The sequence below is a fragment of the Pempheris klunzingeri genome, chromosome 7 (assembly GCF_042242105.1).
Source record: "Pempheris klunzingeri isolate RE-2024b chromosome 7, fPemKlu1.hap1, whole genome shotgun sequence".
NCBI classification, from domain to species: Eukaryota; Metazoa; Chordata; class Actinopteri; order Acropomatiformes; family Pempheridae; genus Pempheris; species Pempheris klunzingeri.
Window position 1 is genome coordinate 18,533,698 of NC_092018.1, and position 18,578 is coordinate 18,552,275.

At 42.6% G+C, this 18,578-nt stretch overlaps 1 protein-coding gene across 1 annotated transcript; it reads right to left on the bottom strand.

Annotated features, from left to right (window-relative positions):
• Positions 1-69: 69 nt before the first annotated feature.
• serinc5 (serine incorporator 5) lies at positions 70-17,605 on the bottom strand. Its single transcript, XM_070834478.1, has 12 exons — positions 17,556-17,605; positions 9,860-10,027; positions 6,962-7,140; positions 6,591-6,673; positions 6,201-6,294; positions 5,376-5,587; positions 5,012-5,104; positions 4,181-4,307; positions 3,606-3,675; positions 3,358-3,394; positions 2,726-2,870; positions 70-1,922 (listed from the first exon to the last, which is right to left on the bottom strand). Exons 1-12 carry the CDS (start codon positions 17,580-17,582, stop codon positions 1,778-1,780), a joined length of 1,380 nt encoding a protein of 459 aa, XP_070690579.1. The 5' UTR covers positions 17,583-17,605; the 3' UTR covers positions 70-1,777.
• Between the last annotated feature and the right edge of the window lie 973 nt (positions 17,606-18,578).

Here is an 18,578-nt window from a genome sequence, read left to right on the forward strand (position 1 = left end):
CCCTTGAGAATACCGTGTGTTATCTATCTGTATAACAAAAAACTACATTTAACAAATAAATACACCACAAGGTGTTCAATGGATGTTTTATTGAAAGAGTGTGAACAACTGCATGGCACCCACATACTTAGTCAAAAAGTATTCCTGCATGTTATGGTAGACAGCTTTCACAGTGGGTCCTGCTATTTGTATTAGAATTTGTTTATGTAGCTTGATATTAAAGCTGCAGAGCACCGTTGCATTTCTACATCCATACCAATAGTTAAAATGCAGAAATATTTCCAAAAGAGGACAAACATGACAAAAGTTGCAGGCATATGAAGCAAAATTCGAGTGAAACTTTCCACAGATCACAGAACTTTAGCCAAAATGTACATATAAGTTATTATAAAACATGTTAGGAATACAATCAGACAATGAGCATACTGATTTATTTTTGAATATAATAGACTGGCAGCTGACAATGTGCGATATATTGTGTTTTATACAAATAAAACATGTTCCACAGGTATCAAACAGGTGAAGGTCATTGTGTGACTTTTGATTCGGCAGTAAACTCAACATCCAGTGTTGAATAACTTCAGTAAAATCACTCATGCTACCTTTTTCTGACCACCACTATGAGCTGATACAAGTAACAAAGACAAGGCAAAAGCCTTTATAACTGTACAGAAAACAGCTGATTGAAGTGTCTGCGTGTGCATGCAAATACATGATGTCTCAGTTAGATTTTTCTCTAACTGGCCAAACAATCTGACAGAGAAGTTTGTTGTTTTCTGACATCTACCTTTGGCAAACGCTCCTCCTTTGTGTCACTGCAGCTCTTCCAGAGAGGCGGCGCTCCACTAACTTCACTTTTATGTAAGGCAGATTGATTTGAAGTTCACTGCCCAGTAGAACAACGACGATCACTGGAAATGCTGTACAAATGAAATGGGGTTTTCCTAAGAAAAGATCTAGCTCAAAGGGAGCACTGACATTAATAAAATCTGACACATTATCCTTGTGATCTAAGTGGAAACTTCACGACATTGGGTGTCTATAATATCCAAAAGAGCTTGTTCCGTTGCATAGAAAACGTCTACAAAAGGGCGCAACATAACAAAGCATAAACATATACAGCTTACATCTGAGCCTGAGAGATGAGTTTTTAAACAAAGTCGGGGACAAATCTAATTCAATTTTCAGCACATTCCTCCACAAAATGATTCCTGATTATGTAAGACACTTTAATAAATACATTTTCTCTTGTAACATCTCTAAGCTGAAATAAATTTGCCCCAAAACTTTGCCACAACTTTATGGTCCACCTGTACAGAACTGAAATGCCTGGCTGAGAGTAAAAGCGGTAATCTAAAAAAAACTGACACACCGAGGAAATAATTAGGAAATATAGTTTCAAATCTGAAATTATTAAGGAATCGATGGAGGCTGGATGCTTCACATGTTTCATAATGTAACTTAACTGAAATGATTCTTTATGTAACTTAAAATCTGTAAGAAATACAAAATCCCAGGAGTAAGTGGTAGTAAAAGACAACAAAAATTACCATCAAGGTATTAACAGCTAAACATTGTACAACAAAGTAAAATAAACACTAGCATATAAAATAAAAGGCAACAGATAATCCTCCATTTCGAACGCTGAGGGTAGAGTAGGGTTGTGTTTCAAGGAAAAGAGGAGGATGGGGGTAGCCCCTTGGCTCAGCGTGAGAGCTTCTGCCTGGCCACATCCCAAGAGACAGAGTAAGCCGACTCTAGTGTAGTGATGTGTGTCTTAGGCCTCAAAGCGCTTCGGGCAGACCATGGGGGCGATGAGGGTCCACATGTAAAGGATGAGACAGACCCAGCAGGAGGCCATCTTGATCCAGAACACTGACCAGCTCCCATCCAACAGTTTCTCAATCTTATGGTCATCAAAACTGCAAAACGGAAGAAAAGAAACAAACGTGGTTTTTATTCTCTTTCCCAGTTCAGAGCCACCTGAAACCTACAATAACTTTTAGGCTGGTTGAGGGAAGCAGAAAACAAGCTACAAACACAACACTGACATTTCATCACCTTTTAACTAGATATGGCAAACAGATGCTGATTTTCACATCTGGCTGAAAATGAAGAAACATAACCACTCACTGAGAGTTGTGTTTCTGGCCATTTAATGAAAGGAAGTCCAGTATTCACACTCCTTTTAGCTCTGTTTTATTCTCTACCAACTCCTAAGGGGAATATCTGACTCATTAGCAGCTCTATGCACCACGATGTACTACTACTATCAACGGGATGCTAACTTTTGCCTGTTGGCTGTTTGATGCTCGGCAGTTACAATGGGCTCTATTTTTTCTTCCTGAAAACAGCTGCCTGCTGCGGTTGAAAATAACTCTATGAGAGTGATGAGAATGAACCAAAAGCAGACTGTGAAAACAAAACAAAATAAATACACTGAGGCTCCATAGAGGAACATTGATAACCTCCTTTGGATTCATCACTATGAGTTGTGCCTTTTGCACAGTTATCGGATCCACTGTTATTATGAAAATATTTATTCAAGTTATTTATTTCAGTTGGTGATTATCTAATCTACACTTAATGAACTACCATACAAAGTGAGGTCTGACAAGTGCTCTCAGTTTTTTTGTTTTGTTTTTGTGAATACAGCCCCAGAAGTGTAGCAAAGACACCGCTATTGTCTACTGTGTATTATATTACACAACTAAGTATCACTTACTGGAACCAATTAGTGACGGTCATCATGACGTAGAGTGATCCCAAGAAGAAGACAAAATGGAAGTAGGTGTAGCTGTAGATGGTTCCCTCTCTCTCGTCATACACAACGTTCTGGCCTCCACCAGTCTTCTCCTCATCATAATCATCTATAAAGCACACATGAAATGATGCAAACGGGTTGTGGGTGAGAAAATGCCTGGAAGTCCGACTTCAGCTGAAGTCAATGACATGAGCCACGATAAAAGTTATGCAAGAAAATCTAATGTCATTATGGAAGACTGATTCGTTTTAATTATATGTATGATATATTTCTGATAGTTATGTTTTATTTTCATGTCCAGCAGGGGGCAGTGTCAGCCTACCAACAATTCCGCTTTGCCTCTGGTCCTGCTTCACTGTGTCTATACTAACCTCCTAGTAACAGTGACATCATCTGTGTTTGCTGACCAATACTTTCTCACCATCGTCAATCTGGCTGAGGAATAGCAATGAGCATAGCTCCTCTGTGTGCAAACACTACGGCTGGGGACATATGCGTACACACTGAGCAGGCTGAAGAGGCAGGGGGAGAGAGGGAAAGCAAGAAAAAAAAAAAGATATGATAGTGAGAGGAAATGATTTGGCTTTCCTCACCTGTGTCATCTCCAAAACAGAAACAGCAGCGTGCTCTCTGTGGGATAAAGAAAGACCTACAGGTTACCATCTAACTGGAACAGACACACACATTATGTCTCTTGGGCCTAATCTGTTTAATTTGATGAGTGCATCTAATTGGGAGTGCTTGGTCAGTGGGGTTTTCAAGTCCTACTAATCTGTTTAACAAGCCTGTGCGTTTCATTAACCCACACACCCAGTGAGATCTGAATTATGTTTGCGTTTACCTCAGTCTCTGGCTCACTGTTCCTACACACTCGGAGTGCTGCGGAGCTTCGCCTGGTGGTGGACGTCAAGCTAAAGAAAGAGAAAGAGGGAGAAAGACAAATGGAAGGAGAGAAAAGTTGTAATTCCATCACTATATATTTTTCCAGTAATGTGCAGTTTCAAATTGCTGCAGAGTCTAATTCCCTGTTCTACAGGGAACGACCACAAGAGACACGATGCCTCCACTTGATGGGAAACACATGTGAACAAAATGCAAAAAGCCATAGTTCTGGTGTCTCACACCCTTGGCGTAGCCACAGCCAATCATGCACAGCCTCTCGAGAGTCACAGCCAATCAAAACTACCCTCTCTCTGTCACTGCATCCTGTCATAAAATGCATTACTTTTATTCCACATTGCCTAGAACACAACTGCTGTTAATGGGTATGGAATGTAGCCTTTGTATGATCTCTAAACTCAACATAAATTCAACAACATATGACGCTAAAAAGAAATATATTTGAGGAAAACTTGGAATGTATGTAGACATTGAGAATAGGAAAAAGGAGAAACAAAATGTGTGCGTGTGTCTTACCAAGAGTAAAGGACACAGAAAAACAGGAGAACGGTCCCCACAGCAGTGACAATCTTCTTGTCGCTCTCCGTCCCAGAGTTGAAGGGAAACACACACACAGTTGTGTTCACACCATTTCTCTCCACCACTAAACAGAGCGAATGTACAGACAGAGATGTCCGGGGTGAAAGAAGAAGTAGAGGGAGTATTGAGAGGAGTAAGGAGATTGCAAGAGATGCAGGGAGTGTGTGTGTGTATTTTGGCACAATGTTTGCAGCAGCGAGAGTGGAGAGACAGTACAGGACATTCAGTAAGTACAACAGCACCAACAGCCTGTAGTATACTTGAGCGTTACTTAGGTGGATATATTACTGATATATTAAATATTTATGGTAATATTATCTTTACAATAGTGTCTCACCATAGTATATTAACTTGACTACTACTGTGGAAACACGAGTGCTGCGGAGATACACCTCAGACTATACAGAGAAATTTGTTTTAAGAATCACAACTTTTTTTCTTAATCAAAGATATTTTGTTTATGTGTGATATGTATTATGTCTCATTTCACTATGTAAAATTAAAAAAAAAAAATCTTTATCATAAAGATCTTAATGTCTCATCTTAGAAAGGCCTCATTATATTTAATTTACACCAGCTGATATTTATTGTTAAAAGTCACTGTCATGATATGAAGCAGCTGCGTCAATGCCATCCCTGCCAGGTAAACTTTATCCATCTGCAGCGTTAATAAGCCCAGCCCACCACTGGACATAAATAATACCTGTTGATCCGAGCTGGCAACCAATAGTGTGTACTCGGTGGAGATGTGCGTCTGCTCGTACTCACTCTCTTTTGGTTTGCTGGAGAAGGCTGAGAAGGTCAGGTACATGACATACACACTGATGACTGCTGGCTGCAGCAGGCCTGATGTGGGCTGGACTGCAGGAACACAAAGGTGAATACAGGATTTAAATGTAGTTGCCTCTGCCGACAGAGACTCCTGAGTTGGTATGAATGCATTGCAGAAAACGCTGCGGGTATTTCAGGCAACAGTCTTACTTTCTATCATTATGCTATGTTTGATGTGCCTCAGATGTGCCGTCTGTGAACTTCTCTTTGTGCTAAGCCAAGTAGCTTTCCATAAACATCACATAAATGCAAATGCTTGTATTTTTATTTGTGTGATGTGAGATAATGTGCAGGTCCTCACGTTTCTGTATGCACGGTGAGATGGCCAACATGGAGACGATGAAGCACAAGCTGCCATTGATGCCCAGGAAGATCTTGTTCAGTAAGCAGGCCTCGGGGTCAGTGTAGTACAGACCCATGAAGACTACAGCTCCCACCGCAACACTGAACAGCACCAGAGTCACGAAGGCCAAAGCAGCGTACCAGAGACGATTATATTTCACTCCTGAACTCCTGCGTACGGAAAAAAGGGGAGAGAAAAAGAAAACAGACCGCAGAAAAGAAAAACACAACATGAACAAGGGTACATTTAATGAGTAAAAGGGATCAAGTGAACAAAGAAAAATAAAAAGACAACTGACAAAGTCAAAGAAAGAGAAAGAGTTTTGTTTGAGTTATTCCTGCACCCAGGGGAGATGAGAAGACAGGTTTATGGCTGCTTAAGTGCTTTTACATCAGTTTCACTTGGTCTGGAAATTCAGGGTTTTACTAAAAAATTAAATAAAGTGGGCCCAATACATATTGAGAGGTTTAAGTTTAATGCATCAGTTACCAAACCATTAATCGCTTTTGGAACAATCTGCTGTGGTATGTGTGTGTGTCTGTGTGGGAAGGGCAAGGGGAAACTGAGAGCACACTCCTAAACCATGTGCATCCTGTGAATCCGCTCAGGGTCGACCTGCTGCCAAGCGTCCCCTCCACCCACTAACCTCAGAGTTTCTCACAAAGAAATCAAAAGCATTGCACTATTCCTATTGACAGGGCGTCCATGCTCACATACGCGAGCCAGGCTCCGAGATACCGGGCTACAAGAGATAGGAGGAGAGAGAAGACATGTTGCTCTCACCAATTTGTGTTCCATCTGTGTGCAAACTCCACCAACATCATGAGCTGGATCAGCAGGAAAATGAAGCCACAAATGGCTCCCACGTAGCGCCACACTGTGGTCCATTGAACAGAGAGAGAGACGGGGAAATGGTTTTAGAGACAATAAGACCTAACATCAGATATCTGGTTTCATGCTGTGAGATTATATTCAAACTACAGAAAATGTTTGGCTGTGTAAAGGGATGCAGTTTATTTGAGGAAGCTTGTAAAATTATGTTGCTAATCAAAAAAATGCAGCAAGTTACTTCCACACTCTTCTTAATACTTGCTGGGTCAAGGTGGATAAATTAATGATATGTTATCTAACAAAACATGTTGCAAATACCATTGTTGAGTGTTCAATCTTTACCTTCCAGAAAGGTTTCCTCTTCTGGGAGGAAGAAGCCTCCAGCGCAGCATGCCGCTAGCAAAATAAACTTCAGCAACCAGAACCTAACATTCAAAATGATACTGTTAAAGGTTGCATATGAAAAAGAAACACAAGATCACTTGATGTTGGAGAGGAAGGAACAAGAAAAAGATGCTTAATTGCAGGATAAGCCTGTTCGTTTACGATATCTATATCTTTACTCTTGGTATTAAACAGACCTAATTAATGCTAGCATTAATAAAAACCCGCCTCCTATCAAGAGTTTGAATTTCATTTGGCTTTTGACTTGTGTAATGTAGTATCCTGCTAGATATTAGAGATGACTAACGAGAGGAACAAGGTCTCCTTACCCGTTATGTACAGCCGCCCTGCAGCCCGTGCTGTTGTTGACTCGTATGGTGAAGATACAGAAGAATAAGAAGAAGCAGGCCATGCCGAAGCACACCTTGTAGACTGCCGAGTAGCCAACCAGAGTTTTGCAGTTCTCCCCTGCATTCACCGTCTCACACAACTCACTGTAGAAAGGGATCTGATTGACAAAAATCACAAACCCAAGATATTTAGATGAGATCATTATGGTGCTGAATCCCCCCCACCTCTGCCCATGTTTGTCTTGTACAAGGCCACAGAGAAAAGGCCCAATAGCGGCTATTCTGAGTGTCACGCCTCTAAAAGGAGCAGAAAGAGAGAACAGGCAGCAACAACAACCCCTCTTTCTCTCAATGAAGCACTCTTTCATCCCTCGTTCTCTACAGGCTGTTAGAGGGGCCTTACAAGTAACTGTCAGTGTACACAAACAAAAGACACAGATGAATAAATTAACTGCCTCTTGTCAGCAAGTCAGAGGATATGGGGAGAGGGAAAAGCAGAGAAAGCATGAACGAGGGTGAAGGACTGGGAGATCCGTCTTCAAATAAATGTTCACAATTTATTTCGACGTTTCACTGAGGTATATAACAAAGATGAGTGTAACTAGAGCTGGTGATTCAGTAAAGTAGATAAGGACCTTGCTGTTGCCTTCAAATTGGAAGTGCTTTACTGGCCCGTAGGGGCAGCCTTTGAGATGATGACCGCAGAATGGAGGCGCAAATACCTGTTCCCCTCTCCTGTTCCCCCTGACTGTAGAGCCGTGAATCAAAACAAATACAACGGTCAATTTTCGGGAGAACTACAGATCTTTAGTTTCAGATAATAAATTGTTTGAGTTGGCTTTGCTAGTTTTTGGCAGAGTATTTTGGACTTTGACGTTGGTGGGTGAGACGCCAGTGGATTGAGTTGTCATCACCTCAGTGTGCAGCTCAGTCCAGAGCCAGACCACAACATAGAGTAAAAAGCCCATTTTGGAGCTTTTGTCTCATGTTGAGGACCATATTAGCATGTCCATGGTGTAGTGATTAAGAGGGAAAGGGGCCGGCTGTTTCAGACAGCTGTAAATCTCTTGAGAAAAGACCAGCACTCTCATACACACAATGGCTGCTCTCTTAGCTGGGACTTCCCACTGTGGTCAGTGTGTGACTGACAGTGTGCATGTATACGTGTATATATGTGTGTGTAACTCAGCGGGCTATGCGTGGGGCTATCAGAGGCCATTTGGTGCCTGAATGGGCCTTTTACAAGGTTCTCCTCTCGGAGGCACACAGTGGGGAGCCGATTTTATGCTTTACAGTAGACACTGTCTGAGAAAGAGAGAAGCAAAAACAGCAGAAGAAGATTGGTGGAAAAAGATCACCGTCTTCAAATAGTGCTCTGAGTTGAGGAAGCTTGCCGCTATTGCCATAGTAACACAGTTTGCTAAGGGTATTCTTCCTAGATACAGATATCACTATTCCCTGCTTACTCTTCTAGTCCAGCGTATGCTGATACACACTGTACATACTTCATGGTGAAAGTGAAACAGGAACGTCACTGCTCAGGAGACTAACTTCACAGGCTAAGGTGGGGGGTTAAAAACAAAAAGCTACCATCCTCAGCTCCTTCCTCCTTGACTCTGGCCTTACTACTGTGAAGACACACATGGTCTGTAACAATGTCTTTAATTTTGCCTGTTAGCATTGACAAGGTAAATCTGTTACATTCCTTGAGCTAAACACACAAGCTGGCTAACCTGACAAGAGAACACCCAACCTCAAGATATGTGTGTGGAGAGTGTGTAACCTACAAATATGTTTGGTTCTGCTCCATGTCAGTATGCGTTTCTAGCAGCACTGTTCTGTGTGATGGCGCCCAGACCTCAATAACTGTACAGTTGCTAACCTCTGCAAATTGAAGTCTGGGCAGAGAGTGTAGATGGAGCAGCAGGCCAAACAGTGTAAATGGTCACAGTATTGAGGCTCCTGTTGGCTCGGTTACTAGAGCCTCTGAGTCAATCCCCACTCTTTATTCAGTAAACTAGGACATTCGCAAAAAGGTGGCAAAATTGAGACTTTAAAGTGGGGAATAGACCTCAAACGATATTTAAACTTACAAAGACTAGACAATACGGACATAATTTACTCCTGAGAAAATACACAGATGTTATTCTTGACGACCAGAAAGCAGCAGATATTTAAGAAGATGTAGATATAGATGTAAGAGAGACATGAGGCAATTTCACAAAAACAGAAATCAATAAAAGTCTATGTGCTTTGTTCACCTAAGACATAAATAGAAAAGCATGTGGTTTGGGCACCATTTGGGTGAAATGGTAGATGGCGGAAGTAGGGCTGTGATAATAACCGTGTCACCGCTAAACCACGGCCTCCACACAAATTCTATACCTGCAATGATGATAGCTAAACTATATTAAGTCAAGTGGCTTTTTTCACAGCAATAATGGATGTGCTGAATGTCTGAATCAGCAGCAAATGGACTCGACTCTCTGTCCAACTGGGTGACGCCCAAATCATGACAATAATCTGCCCAGAAAGGAAACCATGACCTAGAGACAGATTTCATCATAGCCAGCGTATCCTCACCGCACTATGGAAGCACTTATCTATTACAGGCTTTTAGTACTGAGAGTTTCAAAACCTCTCCACTCACTCTACATATAAAACTGAGCTGTCATGAAGCACAGACGAGAGATTTAATTTTCCCTCTGTGCAGTTTAAGCCATCTTAGAATTAACTCTTCCAACCATATGCAATTCAAAATCTTCAGCTACATATCTCATCATACCTGGAATTTACATAGTTATAAAAGCATGTGTATGCTTGTGTGTACCTCTTGTGGGGGAGTGGTTCTTTGCTGCGTGTGATTTATGTACTTACACTCTCTCTCAACACCTGCTCCACAGTGGGGGACATCATGATGACACAGATGATGGTGACCAGCAGGAAGTAGAGGGCGTACATTATCCGGGTCCCTGTGGACTGTTTGATCTTGGGGCAGCAGTTACAGCAGCACGAGCAAGCCGCTGAGCCGCAGCAGCAGGCCAGCTGGACACAAAGAACAATAGGGAAAGGAGGGAGGGATGGGGAAAACATTACCATATTACTTTCAGAATTTTCCACACCATTATGAGCAATCTGAGACAGGCCTATACAATGTATTTACAGGGCACTTGGATAAGGGAGGGTGATTTTGCAACCATCTCTGTCAGCTGCACGAGAAGAGAATGAAGAAAACAAAAAAAAAATCTCCATTCTTCATGAAACAGACCTTTTAATTCATAGTTGAAAGTTCAATGTTACAGTATCTCAGAGATAGGTACTGTTGCACATCCCAGAGTAACTTTGGTGTTTACATGTATGTGAAGTTCATCTCACAAAATGCAACAAGATGATGATCCTTTATTTGCACATATTACTACATATTATTGTTATTATTGTATCGTATTGTACATTTTCATATTTCCAGAGCTTCAGCTTTCATAATCCTGGAACTGTACTTACTGCAGATCTGAGCCAGAAGACAAATTATCGCAACTTACTAGACAGAGGTAAACTTGCAGTAGAAGACACCCGCCTGACTATCTCTTTGCTCAGTCATGGCTTCTATCACGGGGGACAAATCCCTCCCCCTCCTTCACAGTGGCAACTCAATGTAGACAGCAAAGTCTTGTCCGAAAACAGATAAACACACACACACACACACACACAGAGGCCTACACTGTGTCTCTGACAGGCCCTCATACATGAGGACAGTCTCATAAAGACAGGCCCTGTGTTCTATTTAGGAGAACGGAGGCTCTATAATTATACAGTAAAATGTCCTTCTGTAGCCACCCCACCCTGCTAGTGTAAGCCTCCTACTCCTCAGCCTGCAGAACACACACTGGTGTGGTCAGAGGTGAACTTCTGATGCGGTCTACAGTTAAGGTGTGGTTCACTGTAAGGCTGCACTGGTGCTGCACTGCTGGAGGGATTACACGCACCACGTTCCTTCCTCCACTTAACGGGATGTGAGACAGACTTGTGATGAGGGAGAGGCACGAGAGTGGGTTACATGCCGAGGCTAGTCTGACCATGGTTGAGTCTTTTTGAGCTACAGGGAAAACTTGTCTTTAAGTACTGTCATTAAGGTGTTAGATGAAAGGTTGAAAATTATGGGCAGATGGGTAATAATGTGCCAACAACTACTGACCTGTCAACTGGAGAGTGTCAGGGCTATAGAGAAAAACAGCTTAGGAGAGTTGTGCACAGTGCCGTCTAATGGCATCGACATCTGACGAAAAAATAAAACTATCCCAATCAATGTATGACAACAAATTCATTCTCTTATGTGGATTACAGTTACATTGTCAGGGAAACAAACTGCAAGCCACCAGGACATCCAATCTAACAGCCCATATGTATCCTGACAAACTAGGATTCCAGCATCAATCCAACCAATGGTGTGGTGATTAACACGTTTTATCTATCTAGACCTGTTAATGTATCCTAGCAAGATCAGTTAAATCTGCCTTTCAGTCACAGCAGTAGTCCTTGTCTGCGAGCGTGTGTCCTCAGCTGTGGTCTGTAATCTGGCCAGGGTGTACTGATGTAGTAAAGCCAGTGTGCAACATTGTCTGACGCTTTGCGTTCCGCTCCAGATGCCAGTAATGTGTGGTATGCTGCAGACTCGTGGATCCACACAGGCACATGGTCGGGATCAAGCTACTTCTCTGTCCACATGGCTGTGCCTTCTGGGTCTCTCTTTCCAAAAGCTTTCCCTGCCGGTCTTTTCTAGATGGCCCACTTAATTGGTTTTCGTCTCGTGCTGAAGACGCTGAAGCTTTTTTGATGCGAGCTGCGTAATTTCAGTTTGAAAGCTTTCTATTCCCATGTGAAACCAAACGCAAAAAAAAGTTTCCACTTACTTCTCTAAGAGAGATAAGAAAGTGGAAAAACATTGCTGTGTCTGATGCTCTTGTTATATAATGGTACATATAGATTTTTTTTTTAAAGAAACTGTGAGGTGCAAAATCATGAATTAAACCTTATGAAATCAAGAACACAACACATACCTGGCCTTTTGGATCAGAAAACAACAGAGTGGAGCCCCAGGGTGGCATAGCAAGGAAGGAATTCGGCAATATCTGAAAATCTTGGTTCAATCCCTTATGATGGTACGTGTCTGTTTTGCTGTGGTATCCTTGAGAAAAACAGTGAATCCCTCTCAACTCTATGACTTTATTCAAACCCGAGCAAATAGATCAACACACAAGGTTCAATTCCTGTATCTACAATGTAATGCACACAAAGACTTTTTGGAGGCTCTGACGCCAGATCAAACAAGGAATGAGACCAGTTTATTCCCAATCAGGATTAAAGAGGGGTGTGTTAATATATATTTATGGTAAATTGTGTAAGTGGGCATTAAGCTCAAACACTTGCATACAATTTACCGATGCTTAAGATAAAATATAAAATTCTGGAAACTCCAAGGCTGCACATGTACACTTCTGCTTTTAAGCATACGCAGACGTCTAGCCTTGGATCTAAACAAAGTTTTATGCATGTGGCCTCTGATCTCCATTTGACTACACACAGCTTAACAGGATAAGCCGTTTCCTTTGTCTCTGCTGCACCCACATGTCTTTTTCAATGGGCGAGTAATTAACTACAGCAGACTGAAAGTAAGCAGGGAAAAAAGCGGGATGATTCAAGTCGTGAGGGTGTTTAGATTTCATTAGTTAGGGGGTGTTTCACCAGCGGACTGCACACAGTGAGGGGGCCAACGGCAGGCTGAAGCAGAACTGATGGAGGGAGGGGGAGCCAGGAGAGACGGGAAAGTCTCTGGGAATTCCACTATCCACAGATACAAAAAGAGTATCCACGGTAACCAACGCTGACCCTACTCACTTCACGGGCCATCCACCCCCTCCTCCACCGCACGCCTGCCCCACCAGCATTTCGACAGGTGGTCAGCGTGTCTGCAGTTTATACCCCTTCTTCAATATCAACAGCAACCCCCCACTAGGTTGTCATACTGCTCTAGTCACCCGTCAAAAAAAGATCATCAGAGGCACTTTGACCCCTTGATGGGCAGACCCTGGTTCAGCTTTACCAAACTTAAAATAAGCCAAGACTCTCACAACCCTCCACTGAAGGCACCAAGCCTCACTATACTGCCACTGTGGGAATCTCAAGAGACAAAAGCTTGTCTCTTTCTCACTCAGCCTGAAGCTGTTACACTCTCTTCATCTCATTTCCTCCATCCTCCCCCACCCTGTTACTTTGAGGCTTGTTGTTGTCCCCTCTTCCTCTTGTTTTCTTCTTTAACCCTTTAACCTAAATCACTCAGTCCCCAATGCCTGGGTGCCCTCCAGCTGTTCTAGGGGTCAGGAGAAAGACAATATTACTCAAAGCACACACACAGGAATCAGCTTTACATGGAAAGGATGGACAGGACACGGCAGCGAGAATGCCCTCAGGAAATGAACCCAAATGCCATTCAAAATGAAGCAAGTGGTTGCAGAGATAGAATTAGTTAGTAAGACCATGGATAGCTCAACTGAAACTCTGACCTACAGCTGGATGCATAATCAACAAATGTAGACAAACCTAAAACCACATCTGTGATTAGACTGTGAGCTGTTCAGCAGAGCACTGATGATAATTACCATGTTTCTTCCATCCTCCATTCTCTACCACATTATTACCCTTAACCCCGCAGGGATCAAGAGTACCAACAGGAAAATGGCAAGGGTAGCCTAAGTCAAACACACAGGGGTAAATTCTGGAGCACATGGCCATGTAGACACAACTGCTTACGCAACAGACCAACCGCAAAAATAGGTCGCTCAATATATCGCAGTGAGCAAAGCAAAGGAGGCTGTAGAGAGACATAGAGCCACTAAAGGGTTTTCTCCTCCAGTAACCAGCCATGCAGATGTGTCAACAATGCTTCCACGGGTTCGGAAGTGACAAAACGTGTTACATGTGGCATCTGTGACAGCAGTATTTGGCATCGAGCTACATAAACAATCTGGTCCTGCTGGGGCTGACACAGATTTACAAACCCAAGGGCTGGACGGAGGGAAAAGCTTTCATCAGCTGATTCTAGATGCTCACTTTATGTTTATCAGCATGGGGGAAAAAAAGCGATCCGTTTCCTGGGAAAAAATAGCAGCACAGACAAACATGACTCACACTAAACAAGTTCAATGGCTGCATCTGTGAGAGTATACGGTAAGGTTATGGTTGATGCACCATTAGTGTGGTTGCTCATTCATTCATCACAGCTAATACATTCATCCTTCTTCACTGTCGTACTTAATACTTAGTGCATTTTGCCTTTAATGTGTGCTCTGTACTCCAGCTGGCTGCTTTTAAACTGCAGAAACTCCCTTTTAGTTAGAGAGTAATGGTAGCAGCCACTGGATAAAGTTGGCCGCAATGAATCATGACAAAACAACAGCTCAGACGAAACTGTAGACACACCCTCATATCTCAGATTACAACAATGCTTAGTGTTGAACGCAGTGAGGAGAAACCAGCAGAAGAAATGAAAGAAAGAGGGAAAGGCAAAACAAACAAACTTTAAAACAATGAGATACAAGGCAGAATCTTTCTCACACACAAGTTAGGTTGGCCCGAGCTGCAGACCAAGATCTACTCCAGAGCCCCTTATATCGAGACTGACAGCTCTGCTATTGTCTATATAGCTAGGCAGCTGTATACACACAGCAAAAATGTATCACTGCTCTGTTTCCTACACACAAAGGGTGGTCTTTGCTTCTCTCTTGGCAAACACAGCCCCTAGCTACAACCAACAGAGAGAAACTTAAGTCCAACAGAAAAGAAAGACAAAGAAGAACTGAGGTACAGTGAAGTGCTGGAAAACAGAAATGAAACAATCCCGTCCAGACAAAGGAGTCCGTCACGAAAATAACCAAAGGAAACAGACCAGAAAAGAACGGGAAGACTGAAAATACAATATCAGATCAACAGGCTAAACCAGCCTCATGCTGTGTTTACCAAGCGGCCGGTTTCACTTCCCATGATGTATTGTTTACGAGTGTGAGGCTTCAGTAACAAAAAGTGCACACAGTATAATGAGCTTTCCTATCCACAGCCTTACTGTTCGTCTACTGATACTAATGGCACCATGCAAAGAGTTAGCTGGCATTTCGCACAGTTACATCAGCACCTTCAACCCTTTCACAAAGATAAAATAGATAACAGAGACAAGCCATGGGAAGAAGGGGGGAGGTTGAAGAAGACATAATCGCTTCTGTATGACAGTTCACAGGGACACAAAAGAGATGAAAGATTGCCAGTGATGCCCCTGTGGGAACACCAACTCCTGCGGCTGCTGACCACAGCAAATTCCTGCGGGGCAGCTTAAAAATAGCAGACATATCTCACACGGACACAGTCGGCTAGTAATTCAAATTGTATGACTGGCCCAGACATTTATGTTTGGGGAGACTGCAAAGGATGTTTGGTGGCCACGTTTACACAGGCTGTAGTTTCACAGGTCATCAACACCTGTTTTTAGGATCACCTGCCCCTGAGACACTGCAGCCTTTGAGCAATGACCACAGCAACAATTAGGCAAACCACCATCTGATGGTGACAGATGCATTTGTGCTGAGCGTTGCTGAGCTGCAAGCGAACATTTAGTGACAGCTCAGGATATCACAGCACTTGTTTACATGGGAGATTGCATTCCTGACAGCTGGCATTCTTAAAAACTGCAGAAATGTTGTTTAAAAGAAATACAAAATTACTCCAAATCTAAGTCAATGACAGAATGAATATTTCCTGTAATAAATGACCAACCGAAAGTAAAGATAACCTGCCCACCAATCCTGATTTCTCCTTTAAGTATTTTGGTTCAGTATCTTGCACAACCCTGGAGCATGGCGGACTGGAGAAGAATTGTGCAACGTAAAAAGAAAAACTCTTTTTGGTTTCACATCCACATTAGCTCGGGTGTAGGTTCACTGCTTGATGTCTCACTCAAGGATAGTTTATCAGGAAGGATACTCGCTGAATGACAGTCTGTCCCCTGCCAAAGTTGCCTTTGCCATAGCCGTGCTGCTTCCAGACACCCACATGGCTTCAGCGCCGTCCCACACTCACAGCCAATGCTTGCAGCGCTTTGGACCAAACTCAACATTGAGCCAAAGCCCATCTCCTATCCCATCACACAAGATGGCACACATCCCTGATCCCACTGAGAAATTACAAGTGAGCAGCTCCCACACCACGCCTAGCCCTCTCTCCAAATCTAACTCAAACAACGCCCACCCTCCCTTAATTTCCACCTCTGAGCCAAAGAGGAAATTAGCAGACCACACATCAATTTGGGCTCATCTAAGCCTCAAGAGGGGCACAAAAAGTTAATTACAGGTATCCAAATAAATTTAGATGATGACAAAACTAAAGGGGGTGTCTGTGACATGGATTAGCACAGCAACACAGAACTGGTCTTATTGTTTGCCATTCATTTTCTCTTAATCCTTCCCCGTTTCCATCATTTCCTGCCACTGAAAAGAACAGGAAATAGATGTGAGCTCCCCTTAGATGAGGGATGTGTCTGTGTAATTAAATTCCTGAGCAGACAGCTCAGCAGTGGTGACCCTGTGGTCCAAAACAATCTGTTAGTCGAACAAGGACACTCAGCGCTGGAGAAAATCCTCTCCGACTATAAACCACTAGCTGTCTGTACTTTTTCATAATTTCATATTACTTACAGGCCTCAAATTAGTTAGTAACCACCAATTAGGTTCAATATTCACTAGTTTGTCAGAAATTATCCCAGTTACATATTCCTTTAATGTCAAGGCTGATGCTGACAGTCAAAATGGCATGTTTTGTCCAACCAACAGTCCAAAACAAAGCCTAAAAAAACCTATAAACACAAATTACTATCATCAATATAGTTTATTGTAAAAAAAAAAAAAAAGCTTGCAGATTTCAATACTTTTCCTGGGTGTGCCTGTCTGATTCTTTGTGGGGAGAGAGCTCTGTGTACTGTGGATCACTGTGAGCCACCAGCAGTCTGGTCTGTGACTGACAGAGGAGCTGGAGACTGGACTGGAGTTTTTGAGCTGAGGAGCAAGATGTGCCTTCATCACAGGGAAAAGTGCAACCGTGCAAAGCTGACAAGAAAACAAGAAAACCACATTTAGCAACACCTAGAAATGCACACAGGACACGTGTGAGCAGCGTGAAGCCGCAGATCTTCTCTGTTAGAGTCCAACACATCTGCAGGGACAGTCTGAGGCTTGTGAGAGCAGGTACAGCTAGTTACCTCGTCTCTCTTTGTCTTCCGCCGACTGTAACCTCACCACAGTCTACTTGTTCAGTCATTTCATCGAGGGACTTTAATTATTTTCACATCGTTGTTGGATCACGGTGGCTGACAGGAGTCACCGGGACATTGAAGAAGAAAAACCCCGCTGACTGGTCGTTAGCTGGCGGCGGGCGGCTAAACATTTCCATCCAGACAGATAACAACAGTCGACGTTGGAGCTAGCATAGAGGAAGAAGAGAGGAAGAAACAGCACCGAGTCCGACTATTGTTACTCACCTGCGAGATACAACACGGAGTGCACATTTCTCCGGGAGACAATAAATAAAAATCCGTTTGAGAGTCAGACGAGCTTTCCTCCTTCCTCTACTACATGAAATCACCGCCTGAACACGGGGAGCAGCGCGCCTGTCCTCCTCTAACTGATCCGTCCTTCCTCCCTCTCTGCCTGCCTGGCTGGCCGCTGTTCCTCCTCCTCCCCCCTCCTCCCTGTCTCTCCTCCTACTGCACATCACTAACAAACAGCCAAACTCATCTCTCTGCCACACACAGCATGTGGTTTAACCCACATGCTGTGTGGGTTAAACCACATATTATTATATGTAATAATATAAAAATAATAATCAATAATACACTTTCAGGTTACAGTGTGCTTTCATTACAAATCAAGGCCTCCCTCATGCAAATGAAGTCCTTTGTATGTGCTCTCAAATATTGCTTCTGTTATGTTAAATCACAGTATACCAGAATCAGAATCAGGTTTATTGTCATTATACGGCAAAGTACAATGAAATTTCGTCTGACTGACCTCTCAAATATGAAATTTACAAAAAAAGACAATAAATAGAGATATAAAAATATAAAAAAATAAGCAAAATTATCAATTCTCAAATTATCAATTATCAAAAATAACAGTTTCGGTATATACAATATGTACAGAGCAGTGCAATGCAGCATGGAAAGTGAGTACAGTGTTTGTGCAAAGATAGTGCGGCTAGCCTACCTTTGATAAAAATGCTAGAAAATCCCTGTTGAGAACAGTAATCGGACAGTTGAACATATTTTGAGGGTGTTTTTAACACTATTATTATGATAGTGAAAGGTTTACGTGTGACACAGCAGAGAAAGGAAACTCAACACCAGTTCGTCAATGCAAAAATCAATATTCTGTAACTATAATCTTACATAGATAAAGGCATGTCCATCAGAAAGTCTCATGGGTCAGTGAGGAGGGTGAGGTATTAAAAATGAGGAGAAACGATGGAGAGGAAAAACAACAGCTCCATCATAACGACCTACAGT